At 39.3% G+C, this 22,328-nt stretch overlaps 1 protein-coding gene across 2 annotated transcripts in view; it reads left to right on the top strand.

Annotated features, from left to right (window-relative positions):
• Positions 1-22,328, top strand: part of Pex1 (peroxisomal biogenesis factor 1) — a 37,098-nt gene that overhangs the window by 8,283 nt on the left and 6,487 nt on the right. For both annotated transcript variants that reach the window (XM_038319881.2, XM_038319880.2), the window contains exons 6-19: positions 160-279; positions 3,074-3,197; positions 3,577-3,686; positions 4,714-4,796; positions 5,858-5,990; positions 9,871-9,967; positions 11,322-11,492; positions 12,990-13,144; positions 14,887-15,076; positions 15,375-15,541; positions 16,955-17,089; positions 19,938-20,002; positions 21,674-21,816; positions 21,894-21,997. In XM_038319881.2, coding sequence (XP_038175809.1) covers positions 160-279; positions 3,074-3,197; positions 3,577-3,686; positions 4,714-4,796; positions 5,858-5,990; positions 9,871-9,967; positions 11,322-11,492; positions 12,990-13,144; positions 14,887-15,076; positions 15,375-15,541; positions 16,955-17,089; positions 19,938-20,002; positions 21,674-21,816; positions 21,894-21,997 — 1,797 coding nt within the window. The remainder of the gene's footprint in view (positions 1-159; positions 280-3,073; positions 3,198-3,576; positions 3,687-4,713; positions 4,797-5,857; positions 5,991-9,870; positions 9,968-11,321; positions 11,493-12,989; positions 13,145-14,886; positions 15,077-15,374; positions 15,542-16,954; positions 17,090-19,937; positions 20,003-21,673; positions 21,817-21,893; positions 21,998-22,328) is intronic.

Here is a 22,328-nt window from a genome sequence, read left to right as displayed (position 1 = left end):
TATTAAAGCAGCTGAAAGGCTAAAACAAGTATCACATTACTGTGTTATGATTATGTGATGACTTCTCCTTGGAGAAAGTAGTATCAATATTTAGGCTGTGAAATACTTGAATCGTTCTTTGAACATTTATATTCTTACTATTTATTTTTTAAATTGCAGATCCCAGATGACCTGAGGAAGAGACTAAATATAGAACTACATGCAGTAGTCAGGATAACTCCACTGGAAACCACCCCTAAAATCCCAAGATCTCTGAAATTACAACCTAGAGAGAATTTAGTGAGTTCAAATATATGTTGTATCAAAATTCCTTTGTGGATGTTATGAGGTTTCTCATTGTTCATTAATAATAATGTGCTTCTGTTTTATTGTTAAAGGTCACATAACATGGCATTTTAACCATTTTCCAGGGAACAGTTCTGCAGCATTAACTATATTCATAATGATGCTTCCACTACCATTTCCAAAGTGTTTCTGTTACCACAGACAGAAACTTTGTGACTCTCACCCTGCAAGCAGCTGCAGTCCATGTTCTGTCTGTGAGGTCGTTACTTCTTGATATTGTGGAGAAGTGGAGTTTATCCTATGTATTGACTTATTTCATTCACATAATGTTTTCAAGGTCCTTCCATATTGTAGCATGCATCAGAACTTCATTCTGTAATTTAGTGGATAATATTTCATCACGCACGCACACACACACACACACACACACACACACACACACACACACTTGTCTATCCATCCAGGTATCCGCAGATATTTAGATGGCTTCTACTTGTTGACTCTTGTGATTAATGTTGCAGGGAGCAGTGAAGTACAAGTGTGTATTTGATTTTCTGTTTTCTGTATATACCTAGACAGGAGACTGTGAATCTGTGGGCCAATAACATGCTTAGTTTAAGAAGCAAGTCGTTAATAAGTAAACGTGAATGTGTCAAGGCAAATATGGGGATCTCTCTCTCTCTCTCTCTCTCTCTCTCTCTCTCTCTCTCTCTCTCTCTCTCTCTTTTTTTCTCTCTCTGTCTCTGTCTCTGTCTCTCTCTCTCTCTCTGTTCTGTTTTTTGAGACAGAAGGAGTTCTCTGTATAAGAGCCATCCCGGAACTCACTCTGTAGACCAGTCTGACCTCGAGCTCACATGAATCTGCCTGCCTCTGCCTCCTGAGTACTGGGATTAAAGTTGTGTGCCACCATGCTAGGCTCTGTTTTTATTATTATTATTGATATTTTGGAGTTGGGGTGTAGCTCAGTTGGTACAGTGTTTGTCTAGTATGCATGAAGTCTGGGTCTGATCCCCAAATGCTTAATCAGGAACGGGATGCACATCTGTTAATACCAGCACCTGGGAGGTGAAGGCAGCAGAGTCAGAAATACAGTGTCACCTTCAGCTTCCTGGAGAGTTCAAAGCTAGCCTAGGCTACATGAGAAGATGGTACCCTTTCTTAGTTAGCCTCCTTTTGGTGGTGATTGGGTTCTAAACTGAGCTTAGCCAGTGGGTGTAAGGTTGACTACATGAAGAGAAAGAACAGAAATAGGCCTGTTTGAGAAATGGGAGAGTGCAGGTTGACTTAGCTGGGAAATAGTCATCACTTTTTCTATATGATTTTCTGTGTGTGTGCACATGTGTGTGCACATGTGGGTTCACATATGTGCACATATGTGCATGGCATATGGAGGCCAGAGGGTAACCTCTGCTCTCATTGCCCAAGTGCTATCCACTTTGTTTCTCGAATCATGGTCTCTCATTGGCCTGCAACATGACAAGCACACTATGCTCACTAGCCAGCCCTGAGCCCTAGGGATCCTCACGTCTCCTCAGCCCAAGGCTGGGACTACAATCATGTGTTATCACACACCACCCTTTTTTTTAAAAAAAAATTTGTTTCTTTGTTTTATTTTTTGTTTCTCAAGACAGGGTTTCTCTGTGTAGCCCTGACTGTCCTGGAACTTGCTCTGTAGGCCAGGCTGTCCTCAAACTCACAGAGATCCACCTGCCTGTCTCCAGAGTGTTGGAATTAAAGGCATGCGCCACCACCCTCAGGTACTCATGCTTGAAAACTGTATCTCAATCCTATATGAATTTTTATTTTTCTTGTAATATTATTGAATGTCAGTTACTATCAGATGAGTTTTTAAGAACTGAAATTTAATTTAAAAACTTTCAAAATTATCTGTTTTTTAATAATTTCTTTTATCCTTTAAAAAATTAACACTATTAATTTAGTACAGCTAGACTGTGTTCCAGGTAAGAAGAGAAATAGTGGCTTAAATATACAAGTATTTACTTTTCTTGGTTACAGGAAGTTTGCAGGCACAAGGCCCCAGGTTCCAATCATTTTCTCTTCTGTCTTCCTTAGCTGTGACTTGGCTCCTTTAGGTACAAAATGCCTGATGCTTCTGAACATCATGTCTGAATTTCATGAGCCTGTAGAAAACAACAAGACCCAAAGTTACCTGCTCAGTTTCCTTCCCTCCCCTGGGAAGGAGACTCTTCTGGCTGCTGACTGCATGCCACTGGCCACAGTGAAGTCTCACACTTCACTTCGCTGGGTATTTGGGATCCCTGTAACCTTTACTGTTTATATAAATGGTTCCTCAGCTGGACTGTGCCCATCATCCTCACCCTCACATCAGACCAATCACACTCACCCTCACATCAGACCAATCACACTCACCGCCACATCGGATCACACCCACCCTCACATCAGCTCACCCTCACATCAGGTCACACTCACCAGCACATCAGATTACACTCACCCTCACACATCAGCTCACCCTCACAACAGGTCACACTCACCCTCACATCAGGTCACATTCACATCAGATCACACTAACCCTCACATCAGGTCACACTCACCCTCACATCAGATCACACTCACCCTCACATCAGGTCACACTCACCCTCACATCAGGTCACACTAACCCTCACATCAGGTCACACTCACCCTCACATCAGGTCACACACATGGTCACATCAGATCACACATCTGCATGTAAATTTGGTAAGATTTTGCATTCTGTTAGGAAGACATGTTAAGTCCTTGGTCACTCTTCTGTCCCTTTCTCTGGCAGCCTAAAGATGTGGGTGAAGACGATGTCAAAGCTATGTTCTCGTCATGGCTGCAGCAGTCGGCTTCCACCACGCTTCCTTTGATAGTATCGAAGGAAGAATGCATTAAGCTGAGAATTAAAGACGGTGCGTAAAAGTGTTATTTTTTTTCCTATTGAAATGACTATAACATCTAAGTTTTTCGTTTTGTTTTGGTTTTTCAAGACAGGGTTTCTCTGTGTAATCATGGTTGTCCTGGAACTTACTGTGAAGACCAGGCAGGCCTCGAACTCACAGAAATCTGCCTGCCACTACTTCCCAAGTACTGGGATTAAAGGCGTGTGCCATCGCACATGGCTAGTTTGAAAAATTTTTTGTTTTTTCAACTTATGTCACATGTGAACAGTGAAACATAACAGTATTATATGTGTTAAAGAATGTCTTTAAATATGCTCGATATTTGAAATCAAATTATTTCCTCTCAGTTTTAGTTCTAACTCTCCATTTATTACTTTCTTCTTAATAGGGTTGAAAGAGTTCAATCTGAGTATAGTTCATTCTCAGGAAAAAGAAAAGGAAAAAGGAGAGACTGTTTTTGTGTTGAGTGCCATTCTGCTGCAGAAGATCTCAATACAAGTAATGACATTCTATTGATGTGTAATAAAGCAATGTTGTTATCTGTTACTAATAAAGCATGAGCTTTTTGTCTGGAAGTGTACATCCAGAACTGCTTTAGAAACCACATGAGAAGAATAAGGAATAACTTGATTTTAAATATTTTACTCTATAAATTATTGATTTATCCTAAATGTAAGCATCAGTTAAACACACTTAAGTTTCAGAATTACTGTTGATTGTGTAAACTGGTAAACAGATCATGGTTTAAAGTTCTGTGTATTAAACAAATAAAGATTTAGTCTTAGAGGATTGATTTTAAAAGTTCTTATTTTGGGGCCAGTGAGATGGCTCAATGAGTGTTTGCATACAAGCCTGGTAACCTGAGTTCAGTCCCAGGGAACCATGTAAATGGTGGAGAGAGGCAACACCTCTGAAGTTGTCCTCTGACACATGAGCCACCTCCTCTTTGTAATGTACATGTATACACCAGAGTTGTCTTCTGACCTCCACGTGTGTACATGAACCACCTCCTTGTTGAGTTGTGCACACAAATAATAATTTAAATTTTTGTAAATTAATATTTTAACCTACTTCTTATGTTATTTTGACAGTTGTTAACATTCTCTACCCTTCACAAATATCGCCCCACGTTTCTTGCAGCGGTGCCTTAGTTCTTGTATTTTTAGAGCATTGTGTTCTACTTCTGTTTGCTGCTGTGGACTGAAGCTGGGAGAGTTGTTCAGAATCTCAGTGGTTTGGAACTAGCCACAGTTTATCTTTGAAATGTGAATGTAAGAATTGTGGAGATATTAATTATGACACAAATGAAAGAATACACATCTGTGAAGTGTCAGTCTCTCCGCTGCTGTCTGTAAATGGCTGCTCCATGCGGAGCACCTTGTCAGGGGTCATCAGGCTGTATTCTTGGGCGCAGCACCTACTTTCTCTGATGGAACAGAGTCGCTGATTTTTTTCTCTGGGACTCAGGAAACAAGCAAAAGGCATAACTTTGAAGTGTAAAACTGACTTTTCCTTGCCACTGTAGGTCCTTCTAGAACCTATGATAAGAGAAGAAAACAGTGAGGAAATTGACTTTCTTCTTCCCTTTTTAAAGCTGAACTCTCTGGGGTAAGAGGTTATGGCCGAATTAGTATGTTTACAGACTGCTTTGGATTCTCCCTCTGGCAGGCTTCTGTGTGCACATGTTACAGCGACCAGGAATGCCAATGAAAAAATCTTTCTGATACATTAGGAGATAATTTTCAAGGACTTTATCCGTCCTTACACATGGGTTAAAAATGTACCTTGTTTAGGTAGCTAGTTTTATTAGAGGTTCTGCTTTGAGAACTGACTCGTGAGAAAAAAAGTGTTAACCAAGTACCACCTATCTGACCATTGTACTTGACCAAAACAGTAGTTATCAAAACAAATAAAAGTATTTCAATAGCTAAATCTGAAGCATTGGTTGAGTGGTGAGAAATATTTCAAATTAAGTTATTCCTTCACTTTTTGTTGTAATAATTAGGATTTTTTGTATATTTTCTCATCTTTTCAGAAGATCAAATCTGAAAAAGAAGCCGTCTTGGTTTCTTTATTTATATGCTCAGACCAGCAGCCTAGACGTGTTAGCTGAGAATTCACATTCTTACACCAGATGTGAGAGCCATTTCATTTTAGGGAAAAAAATGAAACCTTAAAGAGGATTAGGTGCAATAGTGTGCATTACTATGAAGTAAACCTGTTTGGATTCCACTTCCTGGTGTTTTTGCTCCACTTTTTTTTTATGAATAAAATCATGGTAGAAATCAAGAAATAGTGTGGGTTCAATGTTTGTATATGACACATGAAGGCGGAGTTTTCAGAGGAGCCAGAGCTTTGACTGTCCCAATAAGCCCTTCTGCAGCGTCTGTTGATGATAATATTAATGACCAGACTAAAGGTTATTTGGGAATGGGGAGTGCTTAGGTGTGTTAGGAGATCCAATAAATGACCTTTAGAACAAAACTGTCATTACTGCACATGCTTCAGACATTAGACTGTTGTTTAAAAGCTACACATCAGATACAGTATTAGCCCTTCTGAGACTTTATGCCCTTAACATGCTAACTTGCCCAGGAAGGAAAGCTTCAGCCTTTTCTAGCTAAGGCTCTACCTTGCTTTTGTCACTTAGGAGCTTTTATGTTTTGCAGTGGAGTGAATTCCTTAGGTATATCTGCCATGGAGCACATCACTCACAGCCTCTTGGGACGCCCTTTGTCTCGGCAGCTGATCTCCCTCATCGCAGGACTTAGGAATGGTGCTATTTTGATCACTGGAGGAAAGGTATTTGGCTCAGACGTGCTTCTTTTCACAAACTAGAAGTATTTCACTCTTATCTCTTTGGATTTTGTTTATGTATTTTGAAGAACTTATAATACATGAAAGGGAAAGCAATCATACTTACATTAATACTTTGGGGTACCTTGTTAGGTATTAGGGATGTTGTTCTGAGTTCACATACCCTCTTCACCCTCTTCTGTTTGATTTTTTTATCTGTGTTTCTGGGACACATTGGTCTGCAGCGTTTGTCTGGTTTTACTATCGGTGTATTCAGGCTCATGATGAGCTGTCAGGTGTTTCCCTCCTTTTTGTGAGGAAAATAGAAAGTTGGCTTTCATTCCTTCTTTAAATGCTTGGTAAGATCTGCAGCAAGCCCACCCAAGCCTGAAAAGTCTTTGAAATAGCCGGGCGGTGGTGGCGCACGCCTTTAATCCCAGCACTCGGGAGGCAGAGGCAGGCGGATCTCTGTGAGTTCGAGGCCAGCCTGGTCTACAAGAGCTAGTTCCAGGACAGGCTCTAAAAAAGCTGCAGAGAAACCCTGTCTCGAAAACCCAAAAAAAAAAAAAAAAGAACAAAGAAAAAAAAAAGTCTTTGAAATGACAAATGCCATATTCTTAACAACTACAGAACTGCTTAGGTAGTCTGCAGCACATTGATTGACAAGTAGCTGATGTAGGTAGTGTGCGGCACCTTGACTGACAAGCAGCTGATGTAGGTAGCGTGCGGTACCTTGACTGACAAGCAGCTGATGGTTTTAGAGATCTGATTCAGTTCTTTTTTGATGTCCAGTTTGTGAGCATTAAGGTATTTGCTCTTCTTCCCCTTTAGTTCTAGGTTTCTGCAGGCTCTGCTATGCTGTGCTGTTTCCTGACATGAGTCATGTATCTTCTCTCTTTCACTTTTTCCTGTCTTGGTTGAGATCCCTGACCTCTTAAGGAGGCTTATTGTCTTATTCTCTGCCAGTGTTGTGGTTACTTTCCGTGCTCAGAGACTGACAGACTGGATTGGAGAGATGTTTCATTGGTCAAAGTGTTTACTGCTTTTGTAGAGGGCTGGAGTTGGGTTCCCAGCACCCATGCTGGGTGGCTCACAATCAATCACCTGTGACTCCAGCACCCTCTTTTCATCTCCACAGGCTCCTGCACTCGTGTACACTGTGCACGCAGACACACACACACACACACACACACACACACACTTAAAAAATCAGTCTTACACATGATCTTAAAAAACAATCTAAAAACCCCACAATGTTGCGTGTTTTGTTTGTGTATTTGTTTTTAAGTTTTTTGAGACAGTGTTTCTCTAATTTTTGACTGTCCTGGAACTCACTCTATAGACTCTGCTGGCCTCGAACTCACAGAGATCTGCTTACCTCTCCCTCCTGAGTGCTGGGATTAAAGGTGTGAGCCACCACACCCAGACCACATTGTTTTTATAATTATAGAATTTTGAAATTAAAAGACTTTCCCTTCACTACATTTTAATAACTGTCTCCTATTACTAGTCCAGTTTCTTTCTCCTATCTTACTTAAACATAGGAACCATTCTTTGTCATTTTATGAAGACTTTTATTTATTTTATGTATGTGAGTACTGTATCTGCATGTATTGCATGCATGCCAGAAGAGGGCATTAGAGCCCACTGTAGATGGTTGTGAGCCACCATGGGGAGCTGGAAATTGAACTCGGGACTTCTGGAAGAGCAGCTCTTAAGCACTGAACTGTCTCTCCAGCCCATCTTTGTCATTTTTAAATGCCAACATCACCATGGTAGAATATTTATTTTTAGAAAGTTTTATCCCGCCATCTCTGAAAGCAGTCTTCTGAAGTTCTTCCTCAACTAGGACAGTCGTTAAAAGGTCCTGGGTTTATGTGTCATCTTGTAATGTACTTATTGTTTAAGTTATTATTATTATTATTATTATTATTATTATTATTATTATTATTATTATTTTGAGACAGGATTTCTCTGTGTAAAAGTCCTAGTTGCCCTGGAACTAGCTCTTGTCGACCAGGTTGGCCTCGAACTCACAGAGATCTGCCTGCCTCTGCCTCCCGAATGCTGGGATTAAAGATGTGCACCACCACCACCCAGCTAAATTGTTTAAATTTTAAATTTTGTTTCACATCTGTGTATGTTGGGTCAACCTCCCTTAAGGGAGAGGAGACATACATGAGAAGTGCTGTCCAAGTGTGGATCACTCTGAGCTGGAAGAAAAGGCCCTCCGGTGAGTGGTGCTGATGTGTCTCTCCACAGTCCAGCACCCTCATGTTTAAATGTGGGCTATAAAGTGGTGCACAGACCTGTAATCCCAACACTCAGAAGAGTCTGAGGACAGCCTGGTCTACAGAGTGAGTTCTGAGACAAACAAAGCTACACAGAAACCTGTTTCAAAAAACCAAAACGTTTAAATGTGGTTTAATTCTATAAAAGCTAATGATAATAGTACATATTTGTTGAGTACCTCCAAATTTTAGGTTTTTTTACATCAAATTTTGCTGGTTTTTGCTAGTAATCAGAACAAAGTACTTGAACTGATAGAACATTGTTGGACTTCAGAGAAACAACAGCAAGAAGAAGTGATAATAGATTGAAAGAAGAAAATGGTAGTAAAAGAACTATAAAAACTATCAGACTTGGCTGTGCTAGAGGACACTATAGATGTGCTCCCTTCTGATGTCATAATTCTGCCTCTCCTAAGACGTACTCACAGATCACTAAACATTCGACTTGATGGTGGCAAATAGGGAAGACCGTAAATATAAAGCTTAAAGAAGTAACTTTTTTTTTTTGATTTTTGTTAATTTTTTATTTCTTCAAGACGGGGTTTCTCTGTGCGGCCCTGGCTGTCCTGAAATTTGCTCTGTGGACCAGGCTGGCTTCGAACTCTCATAGATCTACTGCCTTTGCCTCTGCAGTGCTGAGACTAAAGATATGCACCACCACTGCTGGGTGTAAAGTAATTTGTTAAACAGCTTAAGTAAAATTATAAAACTTGATTAACATTTTAGTTCTGTTTTTATAAGTTTGTAAAAATACAGAGTGCTGAGAAGGTTGAAGGGCATTAAGACAATCGCTTTGCAGTGGAACGATTGCCCCAGTTCTTTCCATCTTTCTTTACTAAGTATAATTTCTGTTTTATTTTTACATATTATTTTCTAATAAGACAAAAACTTGTATTTGAACATAAAATGATCATTGACTGTAAGCCAGTGTCAAGTTCTTTGTTCTTGTATCAAAGTAGCCAATCTTGGCAGCTGACTTGTCTCTCAAGGACTGTGCTGTATCCAGTAATCTCAGCCACTCCAAAGTCTGGGGCAGGAGGCTCTTATATTCAAGGCTATATTGGCCAACATGATAAGACCTCATCTTGTAAAACGTGCCCATCACAGGCACAAAGTGCCTGAAGGTTCTTCTCCATGTTAATTGGTAGTCACAGTAATGGCCGTAAATCGATTAAAATTACATAGTACAAGATATTTGTTAGTGTCTACTAATATAATAGTATCTATAATATTAGTGATCTACTTTTCTCATTGAAATCATAGTGATTAAATAAAAATATCTATTTCAAATTTATTTCATTTATATATTAGTCATATCTTGTAACAATAAAGTATTATTTTCAATTGGATTTAATTAAATGTTAGCAGTTGTATTCACCAGCAAGTGTAGAAATGGGTGTATTTCTGTCTCTGCACATTAACAGAGTAAAAGAAGAGCCATATTTCAGTAGCACAGAATGAATCGCACCCTGCAGCTGGGTTGGTGTTTGTTTACTTTCCAATAGACGAGGCTGAATCTTGGTGACTATTGCAATGACAGGAGCTACTTCTGCAATTAAATTTATTGAGAGTCTGATGAAACAATTATTTTCCAGGGGAGTGGAAAGTCAACACTAGCCAGAGCGATCTGTAAGGAAGCCTGTGACATATTGGATGCCCATGTGGAGGCAGTTGACTGCAAAGCTTTACGAGGTAGAGTCAGCATTCACCATAACCCCCTTCTGTAGACAGTAATGTGTTATTAATGCGTTTAGTAGAAATAGTTATGTGCTTTTAAACTCATATTTTTGTCAGTTAGTTATTGAAAAGCCATAAAAATTTGGAAGCTGGGCATGGTGGTGCACACCTTTAACCCTAGCACTCAGGAGGCAGAGGCAGGCAGATCTCTATGAGTTTGAGACCAGCCTGGTCTACAGAGGCAGTTCCAAGACAGCCAGGACTACACAGAGAAACCCTGTCTTGGAAAACCAAGAAATCCTTAGAAAGTTGAAGTCTTCGGCTTTCTGATGTTTGTGATAAAATCCCTAAAACTCTATTTGACAATTTGATGGATTTTTTTTAAGTGAAAAGCTCTATAAACTGTTCTTGGAAATGCCAACAAATGCCACTCCAGGTGTTTAGAGTATACTGTATTCAATCTGTACTTGCTCTTGGTCTTTAATTGCTATGGAAAACTGGCTGGGAGGGTAAGTAGGTGGCTTTGGGTGACAGTGAGAAGAATTACCATTGATCTTGTACCACTTGTGTGTTTTTAAAACATTTCTAACATTTACATTATTAACTGTTCAGTTAAACAAGAGGTTAGAGCAGTTTCTCTTTGAACAATTAGCTTCCTTCTGGGTTTCCACTAATACTTGACTCCCAGTTCATCTTTGTAGCTCATGTTTTTACCATGCATAAGAAAATAAGAAATCCCATTATATGGACATAGGAAATTCTCAGAAGATAAATAAAAATATGTATTTTAAAGCAAGATAAAGATAGCTTTGAAAACTCAATTCTTCACTTGCTATAAAGGAAGTTTTAATCCTGGTTGAAGCCCCATGGAAAAAAAAGTAACTTAGAGCCAAGTATCAGGGAACCTTTGCATTAGCTTATAGACCTATAAACTTTCTGTCTTCTGGAAATTAAAACTGGGTACCACACCTGTAACAAACCTGGAGCCAAATGTGTCCTTCAATTCTAGCACCTTCGGGGTCTCCAGGCAACTGCTAGGGTTTGACTCAGTTCTTGACTTCTACTCTGGTTTATGTTTTTCTACATCCTATGTATTCCACAATTATAGGCCACCTGGAATTCTGGATTGAGACTGGGTGCATACAGACCAAAGTCAGAGCAGTGTATTTCTTTCCTTTGTGGTACAGTTTGGTACTTTGAGCCTTTGGAGACTTAGGAGTTGAATGTGATGATAATTAACAAGTTTTTGATTGGTATATTAATAAAACATGGATTTAATTTTTATAGATAATTGAGTTCTTCTATTACTTTCAAGAGGAACATGAACTTTTGATCCCTGAAATAACATTGATACATCTTTTGTGTGTAGGAAAAAGGCTTGAAAGCATACAGAAAGCCTTGGAGGTGGCTTTCTCAGAGGCGGCCTGGAGGCAGCCATCTGTCATTCTGCTGGATGACCTAGACCTCATTGCTGGACTGCCCACTGTGCCAGAACAGGAGCACAGCCCTGAAGCGGTGCAGAACCAGCGACTTGCACGCGGTAATGTGTCTCCTACTGGTTTGGGAGATTTTTCTCTTGTCAGTCACATTTTTGGTTTTAATGGTAAATCTATTTTTTTTTACATTTTTAATTAGTTTCATTTATTTAGTACTTATGCATTTCTTGGGGTGGCACCCGTGTGCCTGAGTGTTACATGTGAAGGTCAGAGGACAGTTTTTAGGAGTCTCTTCTCTCCTTCCTCCATGTGCGTCCTGGAGACAAGTAAGGTTGTCAGGCTTAGTGGCACATGACTACCTGCTAAACCATGTCACTGGCTGTAAATCTGCCATTTTGAGGAAATAAGGTATATGCTCTCTGTGTGTTTCTTTGGCTACCTGGTAGTGTTCTCCAACTCTGTTAGGAAATGGCAGAGCAAGAGTAGTGAAAATCCTGTGACTTCATGGCTGGCTGTCTCCACTCCACTTCACTTGCTGGAAGTTGTTCGGTTGCAGACTTATTCTTGCTTCTGTTTTATTAACAGATACACGTTGAACACTTACTTTATTCACCATTCTCAAAGTCAAGGGGAGGAAAGGAGGCAGTTTCAGTGTAGTGTGTGTTGTAAGCACCTAACCCAGAGTGAGAGCAAGGTGAGCTGCAGCATTGCAAGGAAGGGCTCCAGGGACGTTGGTAACTGAGCCGAGTTAATGGAAAGGTGAGAATTAATAGGCAGGAATGGAGTGTAGTTCACAGGGTGAGGTGCCACGGTGCAAGAGATTACAGAACACTGAAAAATCCACCACTGAGTGTAGCTTAGAGTGTGACAGCATTGCCTCGAGGTTCTGAAGAGCTGAAGTAAACACAGAATATAAATAAGAGTGCCTTGCATTAGATTAACTGGTGTTTATCCCAGAGTTTGAGTTCTGTATCTCCTGTAGAACCTCCTATTGGCAGAATCCTAGACGCCGCTCTGTTAGTCTCTATACAGGAAGGCTGCAGATCTCTGGATCAGGACTCAGAGATGTTTATGTTATTAATGCTTGTTTCAGTTCTCAGCTCCTCAAATTTAGCCAAGCCTTGAATAGAAAGAAATCCAGGAAATGCTAGAAGCATCATGCCTATTCTAAGTAACTAGGATTTAGTATGGACACTAATCATCCTTCTAGAATATTCACTAAGTTGCCTATTTTTGATTAATTTGCTTTATAAGACTGAGGCACACAGAGCCTCAGTAGACATGTCCTGAGTTTACAGAGCCTCCTATATTTCCATTTGATTCAACAGATCACTGCATGGATAGAATTAAAGTTTTTATTTTTGGTTATGAGCCTAGCCTTTATCGACTAAGCCATCTCTCCAGGTGCTAGTTCTAGCACAGGTCCCAAACCTACAGAAAAACCCTGTCGCAAAAAATCAAAAATATATAAATAAATAAAGTTTGTAAAAGCCATGAAGGAGCTGTTTGGTCTTGACATTAGTATTAGTATTTTAATCAATATACAGCTTTAAATTTTCACATTTTTCCCCTTTGCTTTATGCCGTATTATTTCATTCTAGCTTTGAACGATATGATCAAAGAGTTTGTTTCTATGGGAAGTTTGGTTGCGCTCATCGCCACGAGCCAGTTCCAGCAATCCCTCCATTCCTCCCTTGTCTCTGCTCAAGGAGTGCATACATTTCAGTGTATCCAGCGCATCCAGCCTCCTAATCAGGTAACCTGAGACCTGGAAATGGTTTTGAACTGTGTTCTTTTTTTTGGGGGGGGGTATTTTTATTTTATGTACATTGGTGTCTTGACTGCATGTGTGTCTTCATGAGGGTGTCAGACTCTTTGGAACTGAAGTTACAGACAGTTGTGAGCTGCCATGTGGGTGCTGGGAATTGAACCTGGGTCCTCTGAAAGAGAAGCCAGTGCTCTTAACCACTGAGCCATCTCTCTGGCCCTTGAGCTATGTTCTTTTCTTTAAAGTTGCTTTTATTTTAAAAGTTACTGCTTCTAGGAGATTGTGTAGATATTTAAGAGCAACATGTGCAGTTTTGAGCACAGATTAGAATTTATACTCATTGAAGATGTTAGGGACTTGTTAAGGAAATGGCTTTCTTGAAGTCAGTATTTCTTCTGAATGAGAGTGAAATGAGATGTAGGCATCTTTTAATTTGTTAAACCATCTCTACCCCCTTTGGATCCTTAAGCTTACAAGCATGTAGTGACCATATAAAGAAGGACATGTGCTCAGGCTGGAGACACTTAGGAATCTTATTTAAGTGTCTATCTTAAGTGTTTAGACTCTTTGCCATTTATTAATTGTTCCTCTCAGTGTCTGTGCTGCTGGGGTTCTATTTAGGAAGTGGTTTCCTGTGCCAATACATTCAAGTGTACTTCCCACTTTCTCTTCTATGAGGTTCAGTGTGGTTGGCCTTATGTTGAGTTTTGTGCATTTGGACTTGAGTTTTGTGCATGGTGATAGATATGGGTCTGTTTTCATTTTTCCACATGTTGATAGCCAGTTATGCCAGCACTACTTGTTAAATATGCTTTCTTTCTTCCTTTTGATATTTTTTGCTTTTTTATCAAAGATCAGGTGTTCAAAGATGTTTGGATTGATATCCGGGTCTTCTGTTCGGTTCCATTGCTCTTCCTGTCTGTTCTTATGCTAATATCAGGCTGTTTTCAGTACTGTAGCTCTGTAGTAGAGTTGGAAGTCAGGGATTGTGATGCCTCCAGAAGTTCTTTTATTGCACAGGATTGTTTTGACTATCCTGGGTTTTTTGCTTTTCCATATGAAGTTGAGTACCATTCTTTCAAGGTCTTTGAAGAATTTTGCTGTGATTTTGATGGGCCTAAAACATTTCTAAAATGTTATAGCAAAATCCAAACAAACAAACAAACAAAAAACCTCCTAAGAACTAGATGTTAGCTAAAATACTCCTTATTGGAGAAAGAAATGGCAGTCTTGTATCAGTTTGGTTTTTAGATAATTTACTGAAGAAATGCTTGAAGTATAATTTTAGACCAGAAACAGAAATATAACCCTCTGATAGGATTATGGCAGAATCAAAAAGTTTATTTGTGATTTTGAAAGAAAGGCCTGGACCCAACCCCAATATCTAATTCACTGTTGGCTTCAGCAAATAAAGAACTATCTGTCACATACTGTGGATGTGAGAGCATCTCCTCAAGTTGTGTGAAGGCAGCCAAGAGCTGTATATGCTGTGTGGACAGAACTACCTGCCAGGGTGCCTGTGGCACAACAAAAGACTGGACCGTGTTGTGTGAGGGTTAGAAGTCTATGCCATCTCAGCTTGTGTAAATGTACTCTGTGATGTTATGATAATGATGAAGCTACCTAGTAAGGCATTTCTCTGATCATATTCCCATTGCTAAGTGACATATAACTAGTGAACTGTACCATTGAAAAATTAATAATCTGAATTTTCTGTTTTTTTTCTTAAGGAACAAAGATGTGAGATTCTGAATAATGTCGTGAAAAATAAACTGGGATTCAATATAAACAAGTCTCCTGACTTTAACCTGCAGCACATAGCTAAAGAAACTGAAGGGTTTGTGGCTAGAGATTTTACTGTTCTCGTGGACCGAGCCATACACTCCCATCTCTCTTGTCAGCATGTCTCCACCAGGGAAGGTATCTGACGTCAAACCCTGAGCTTCCTTCTGTTGTGGAAATGTTGTCATAGCAGAGCAAGAATCACATATATTCTGCTTCATATAGTATTTAAGTAGAAGTCTGGCATTTCCAGCCAGTATCACAAAACATTTTAAAAATGAATTGGGCTTGGAGGTACATGTCTTTAATCTATCATGTAGGAGCAGAGGCAGGTGCATGTCTTTAATCTATCATGTGAGTTTGAGGCTAGCTAGAGCTGCCTAGTGAGATATTATCTAAAATTTTTTTTAAAAAGCTTTTGTTTATTTTTAAACAGAATTGACTTTAACAACATCAGACTTCCAAAAGGCTCTCCATGGATTTCTTCCTATTTCTCTGAGAAATGTCAACCTGCATAAACCTAGAGACCTGGGCTGGGACAATGTTGGTGGATTACATGAAGTTCGGCAAATACTCGTGGATACTATCCAGTTACCAGCCAAGGTAAGGCAAAGCATACACACACACACACACACACACACACACACACACACACACACCAAGTACTAATGGCCGGAGGAAACCTAAACCATGGGCTGTGGCTTTATTTGTTAGCTTATACAATTCCCATTTGACTGACAAGTATTCACTGAGTTACCAAAGAAGTGGGATTTTGTAACTCCTTGGTATTTTTACCGCCTGTAAATGCAAATCCATTTTGATGTGAGTATCTTAATTCTGTTTTGCTTAGGTCACTCAGGTTTGCTAGAGCATAGTGAACCATTTGCTGGGATTTCAACGGAATAAATAGAAATGAAGTTCACAAGACACGCAGGTGGATTGAGCAGACTTTTGGACTCTGGGTATCAGTCCTAGAAAGGCAGAGCTGACTGGCAGCATAAACTAGGTAGATGGAAAGATAAAGGAGGAAGTAGAGTCTAGGGTATAGTATGTTAAATCAGACCTGAGAAATGGGGTGGTTGTGTGAGATCGAGGACTCATGCAAAGAAATAAGTAAGGACTTTGGGTTACATGTGGCTAGATAGGAATACATGTGGCTTGGGACGGGTCGTTGTCAGGGCCTGAGGTATGTTGAGTATAGCACAGAATCAGATTTAAGCCTATGGCAGAAGAAATGGGTGTGGACTTATTAGCCAGCAACATCATGGCCTCAAATGCTAAGTTTTTGCACTAGGCATTATAATCCAATAAGGAAACTATGTGCTTGAATGTTGACTTTGAGACCTCTCTGGTTAGTAGAAGTCAGGTTGGAATTTTGTCAATAAGTGAACCCACAGAGGCAGCCTAGGAGTCGAGGCAGGCATACTACTGATTGTGGCTAATATTTACTTAATGTCAGGTAGGATTTTGCTCCTTGGGTAGCTGGTTAGTTAGAAGGTAATTGATAAAGAGTTAATCACTTATTTAGCAAGGAGACTCTTGAAAGATGTCTGTAACCATGACATGTGCTTCTTTGTTATCCCTTTGACTCAGTACTTGAATACAAACAGCTATCGCAATGTAGCCATACAAGTGGTATGTGCTTGCTGGAAGACTATGCATTCCATCTTTGGTTTCTAACACAGCACTTTTACTATACTTTAGAAAGAAAGATTGCTTTACTTCTGTAGCTCAGTGGCTGGGCCTTGCCTGGCTTAGTCAAGGCCCTAGTGACACTCTTTTGTACCACCAAAACAAAACAAAGATGAGCAAAGTGGAAGGAATTGCTAATGCCCTGACAGATGCTTTATATAGATGCATTCCATGGACTTCATTGACTATTTCCAATAGGAGTTTCGTGCTGTTGTGTTATTATTAATAAAAAAGGTAGCAGTTATTACCATCCAAATATTTTCTGTGTATTGGTCTTCAGTCGTTTAGATTTCTGCTCTTTGTCATACTTTTAATATTTTTCAGTACCCAGAATTATTTGCAAACTTGCCCATAAGACAGACGACTGGAATATTGCTTTATGGTCCCCCAGGGACAGGAAAAACTTTACTTGCTGGGGTAGTTGCAAGAGAGAGTGGAATGAATTTTATTAGTATCAAGGTATGTATACACTTGACTTCTTTATCTTTTTTGTTTGTTTGGTTTTGTTTTTATATTTCAAAACAAGGTTTCTCTACAAGCCCTAGCTGTCCTGGAGCTCTCTCTGTAGACCAGGCTGACCTTGAACTCACAGAGATTTGCCTCCTGAGTGCTGAGATTAAAGGCATGCAGACTGTCTGGCCATTCTTTGTCTTTTTTTAATTGAGAGAAACACACAACATCCAGTTGGCTGCTGTTTGAAGTGCAGAATTCATTGGCATTGTTTTTATACTCACAGGACTGTGAACTTATAACCTCCTGTTTTCAAAGCTATTTCATTCTGTTCCCGCTTCCTCTAATTCTTTAGCAGCCTTAGTTTTATTTCTGTGTCTTTGTATTTGCCTGTTCTTAATATTTTGTATGCATAAAATCAGGTGATATGTGGCCTTTCCTGTCTAGCTTCTTTCACTTGGTATGCTTCAACTTGTCATGTGCATTAATGCCTTAATCCTTTTTGTGCCTGGATTACATTCCATTACATACCTGTGGCACATTTTATTTAGACATTCATTATCTTTTGTAAACTTGGGGTTGTTTTTTTCATCAGACTTTCATGCATATATTTTAACATTAAATTGTTTATTTTGTGTGTATGTGTGTGGGCTCACATGTGCCACTTGAGCATGTGAAGGAACAGACTGTGGGAGTTGGTTCTCTCCTCACACCATGTGGTTCTGTGGACAAAACTCAAGTTGCCAGGCTTGGTGGCTTGTACCTTCTGAGCTACCTCTGCAGTATTCTGTCTACTAGGCTTTTATGAATAATGTTGTTCTAAACATCCATGTACAAGTTGTCTATAAACATATGTTCTCATTTCTTTTGATAGATACTGAGTCTGCTTAATTTCTTCGGACACCACCATACTCTTTTCTCCCACCACAGCTGTCCCTGCCAAGCCCAGTTAGGTTTCCTGATTGAGGATCAATCTCCTATTTGGAGAGCCAGGAGGAAGAGTGATGCATTTATTAGTTTATAGCTGGAAAGAACTGAGTGCCAATCCCCCTCTCTTTCTGAGTGGCTTTTAAGTTCTTGTTTAAGGCATATTGCCATCATTGTGAATAGAATTTATGTAAATATTAAAAGGAAAAGCATAGTGTACTTAAAGGAGAAGAGACAAGGGTAGAGGCAGTCTTCTGGGTCTTTTACTTGCTGACTGCCTTTTACCCTTTCTAGTTCACATGAGGTCTACAGTGTTTTTAGATATAAAGCAAGTGCACTAATGAAGTCATACTGGCAGATGATTGGGGTGATGCTCACAGTCATATGCTGGATAGCATCATGTCCTTAGTCTCAAGACCTCTGCATTAGCCGTTTACCAGAGAATGGCTGATTCTGAAGCAAAAGAATTGTATGGTAATCATACTCAGAACTTACTCAAAACTTGAGATCCAGGTAAATAGTTTGTAATGGGTTTTGCCTGCCCTCCTTTGTCCTGATTCTGTTTGAACTAGGTAAACAGGAAATGATGTTTGTAATAGTGGCAGTGATGGAGAAAGTAGAAACTTTAGTCATCCGTCTTCCTTTTTTTCTAGATTTCTTCCAGCCCCTACTGCCTTCCTAAATGTTTTTATTAATTTTATTAATGCTTGTCCATATATATTTTTCCATTAGGAAGATCTTTGGCATGTACTGGTTTTTTTTTTTTATTTTTTAAACTCACACAACTTTAAAAGTGATCCTAATTTAAGGAAAAATTGTTCATTATCAATTTTGCTATTTGTAATTGGTGTGGGACAATTCTGTATTCTGTCAATTATGTTTTAAATAAACACTGATTGGCCAGTAGCCAGGCAGAAAGTATAGACGGGACAACCAGACAGGAAGTAGAGGCAGGACAATGAGAACAGGAGTATTCTGGGAAGGAGGAAGCTCTTTCCCCAGTCTTGTCCAGACACCAAAGAAGCAGGATGTCACCTGCCCTGCTGAAAAAGGTACTGAGCTATGTGGCTAACATTGATAAGAATAATGGGTTAATATACGTTACAAGAGTTAATAAGAAGCCTGAGCTAATGGGCCAATCAGTTTATAATTAATATAGACCTCTGTGTAATTTTCTTTGGGGGTTACTGGCAGTGGGAACTGGGCAGGACAGAAACCCCAACAAGCAGCCCACTCCTCCTGTTACATGTAATAACATTTGTTTTGAAAGGTTTTTGCAGTTGAATTTCAGGAAAGGAATTTTATTTTTCACCTCCTCTATAAACAAATTGATTTCAGTAATTGAAGATGCTAAATAGAGTGAATTATATCTCTGTACAATTTATAAGGCTCCCGAAGGTTTGATAGCAATAGAGTTTGTCCCTTTTGAACCATGCAGTACTGTGATACCATGCTTCATTGGCATCACTGTCTTGGCAGTTGAGACTCAGCAGAACTTTGTGCTTGAAGCCTACATTCTAATAGTGGAGAGAGACACTAAGTAGACATCCGCATAGAAGCTGCTGCTGGGTGGTGCTAAGCACAGCAGGAAACATGTAGTAAGGAGGCACGAAGTAGCGAGAGGGGGTCACACAAGGTGTTGTCAGGTGAAGCTCAATAATAGGGACATGTTGACTAAGATCCACAAGCCATGAGAACGTCTAGGACAATGTTCTAAGAAGAGGAAGCCAAGGGCAGGGAGTGATTGTGACATCCCAGCGCAGTTCATTGTAAGATACAAGTAAGAGACAGCCATTCGACCCAATCATTGTAAGATATGAGTAAGAGACCCTCTCTTAAATGTTCTCTAATTCATTATGCGTAATCAAACCGCAAGCCGTGTTTGTTTTTAATTAATTTCATTTCAGCCTGATTTTCTTTTACCTTCTAGGGACCAGAGTTTCTCAGCAAATATATTGGAGCAAGTGAGCAAGCTGTTCGAGATGTTTTCATCAGGTGGTTTTTATGACTGTTTGAAGTAACTGGCTGTTATCATTTATTAATCTTGGTTTTGGTCTTATTTTTTGAAGGGCTGATACTTGAAATCTATGGTCTATTTACTAACAAAGAAAATGACAAGGGTTTTATCTCAGCAAATACTATTTAAAATACAAATTTCAATATTAAATTTTGGAGATTATTTTTATTTATAATAGTAATATTCTTGAAAGTAGAATCATAAGTGCTTTTTCAAAGATCAGACTATTCTGTCTTTCTTCCTTCCTTCATCCCTTCCTTCCTTCCTTCCTTCCTTCCTTCCTTCCTTCCTTCCTTCCTAGGTAAAATCTCACTACATAAGACAGACTAGCCTTGAATCCATGGTCCTTCTGCCTCAGCTCCCTAATTGCCGGAATTAGAAGTATGCATCACCATACTTTTCTTTCAGATTAGATTCTTATATGAAGCAAATAATTATTCCTTATATATTCCTTATGTTTTTAAGTTCTAACTTCTTTTTTCTCCTAGTTCCTAACGTATCTCTTAGAAGTCAGCATGTGATATATGCAGTTTTATTAATGCTTGTGTACTGAATATACATAAGATCTCATATTAACACAGAAGATAATACTTAAAGTTGAAAATAATTATTCAACTATTATTATTAGTTGAATAATTATTCAACTATTATTATTATTAGTGTAACAGAATCATGGGAAGTTTTTAAAGTAAAATTTTATTTTGTTGTAGTCTTCTAATTAAAGGTTTATGTATCATGAAGTTTAAGAAATAGAGCCTTATAAGGGGGAATTATTAAAGTCCCCCATATTGACAAGAGGTTAAATTTACAAAGAATATATAATTCTAAATATTTTATATCTAATAGTGCAAGATTTTTCAGAGTGTTCCTAAAAAACAATGAAAATAATGAGCTTATCATCTTTGAACAGTTGAAGAATTAAACAGGCATTTCCCAGAAGCAAAAGCCAGTGAGCACACATAAAAATGGCCACCGTGAGGCTGGAGAGTTGCTCAGTGGTTCAAAGAGCATGCTGCTCTTCCAGAGAACCTGAGTTTGGTTCCCAGCACCCATATTCGGTGGTTTGCAAATGCCTTTAATTCCAGCTCCAAGGGGTCTAACATCCTCTTCTGGTATCTGAGGACGCATGCATATACACATTCATACACACACCCACAACTTAAAAAATACAAATCTTTTTAAATGACTAGCCATGATCAGAACCTATTGACTAAAATTTGGGTTTTAGTCTTTTACTTATCCAAAGGCATGAATCTCTAAACAAATACCTTAAGCATACTTTAAGCTCTCAAGAGTAAATTTAGAGAGAAGACAGGAGGCAGATATGATCAAAGTACCTTGTGTGCATAGATGAAACTGAGAATTAATAATATAATAAAAATAAGTAACACTACTATGAGCAGCAAATTCCACTTTAAATTTTATGATCCTGAAAATAAGGATAATTGCATCAAACATGCTTTAAGGGTTAGTTGTGAAGATTAAGATAAATATGTACACATACTTGTGCTATGTTATATATTATAGTCTATGCTGCATATGCGTGTGTGTGTGTGTGTGTGTGTGTGTGTGTGTGTGTGTGTGTGTGAAGAGTTTGTGAACTCTGGAGCCCTGGTAAAATGTAGAATGTTTGTGTTTTTTTCCCCCAGAGCACAGGCTGCAAAGCCTTGCATCCTTTTCTTTGATGAGTTTGAATCCATTGCTCCTCAAAGAGGTCACGACAACACAGGGGTAACTGACCGAGTAGTTAACCAGCTGCTGACACAGTTAGATGGAGTAGAAGGCTTACAGGGTGAGCCACTGTTAATACAAAACACACTGTGTAAAGGAGTTACTAAATCATCACTCTAAAGTGTTCTTTCCCATCAGGTGTTTATGTGTTGGCTGCTACTAGTCGCCCTGACTTGATTGACCCTGCCCTGTTGCGTCCTGGCCGACTGGATAAATGTGTATTCTGCCCTCCTCCAGATCAGGTGATAACATCATGTCCATAGTCCCAAAACCCGGCAGATGCAAACGCTACACTCTTTGCTTCTGAGCTTTCCTTTGGCTGTGCAGTAATTGTCCTTAGGAGATAGCTTTGCAGGCAAAGGCTTTGTTAACTGATTACTCAAAGTGAAAAAGGCCCTAGTTAGTTGTGGGCAATGGCTGTATCAGCCAATAGGAGAAAATCAGGAAACAAAAAGGACTAACACCCATATCCTGTCAGAAACCTCTAATCAGGATCATGCAAGTGGGGCAGTGAGCATGTGGCCAGGTCCCGTGGAGAAAGGTGTTTCAACTGTTCTTGTCATGTTCTGCCAA

This window comes from Arvicola amphibius, chromosome 2, assembly GCF_903992535.2.
Source record: "Arvicola amphibius chromosome 2, mArvAmp1.2, whole genome shotgun sequence".
Lineage (NCBI taxonomy): Eukaryota > Metazoa > Chordata > Mammalia > Rodentia > Cricetidae > Arvicola > Arvicola amphibius.
Note: the sequence above shows the minus strand (reverse complement) of the source record. Positions and strands in the feature narration are given on the sequence as shown.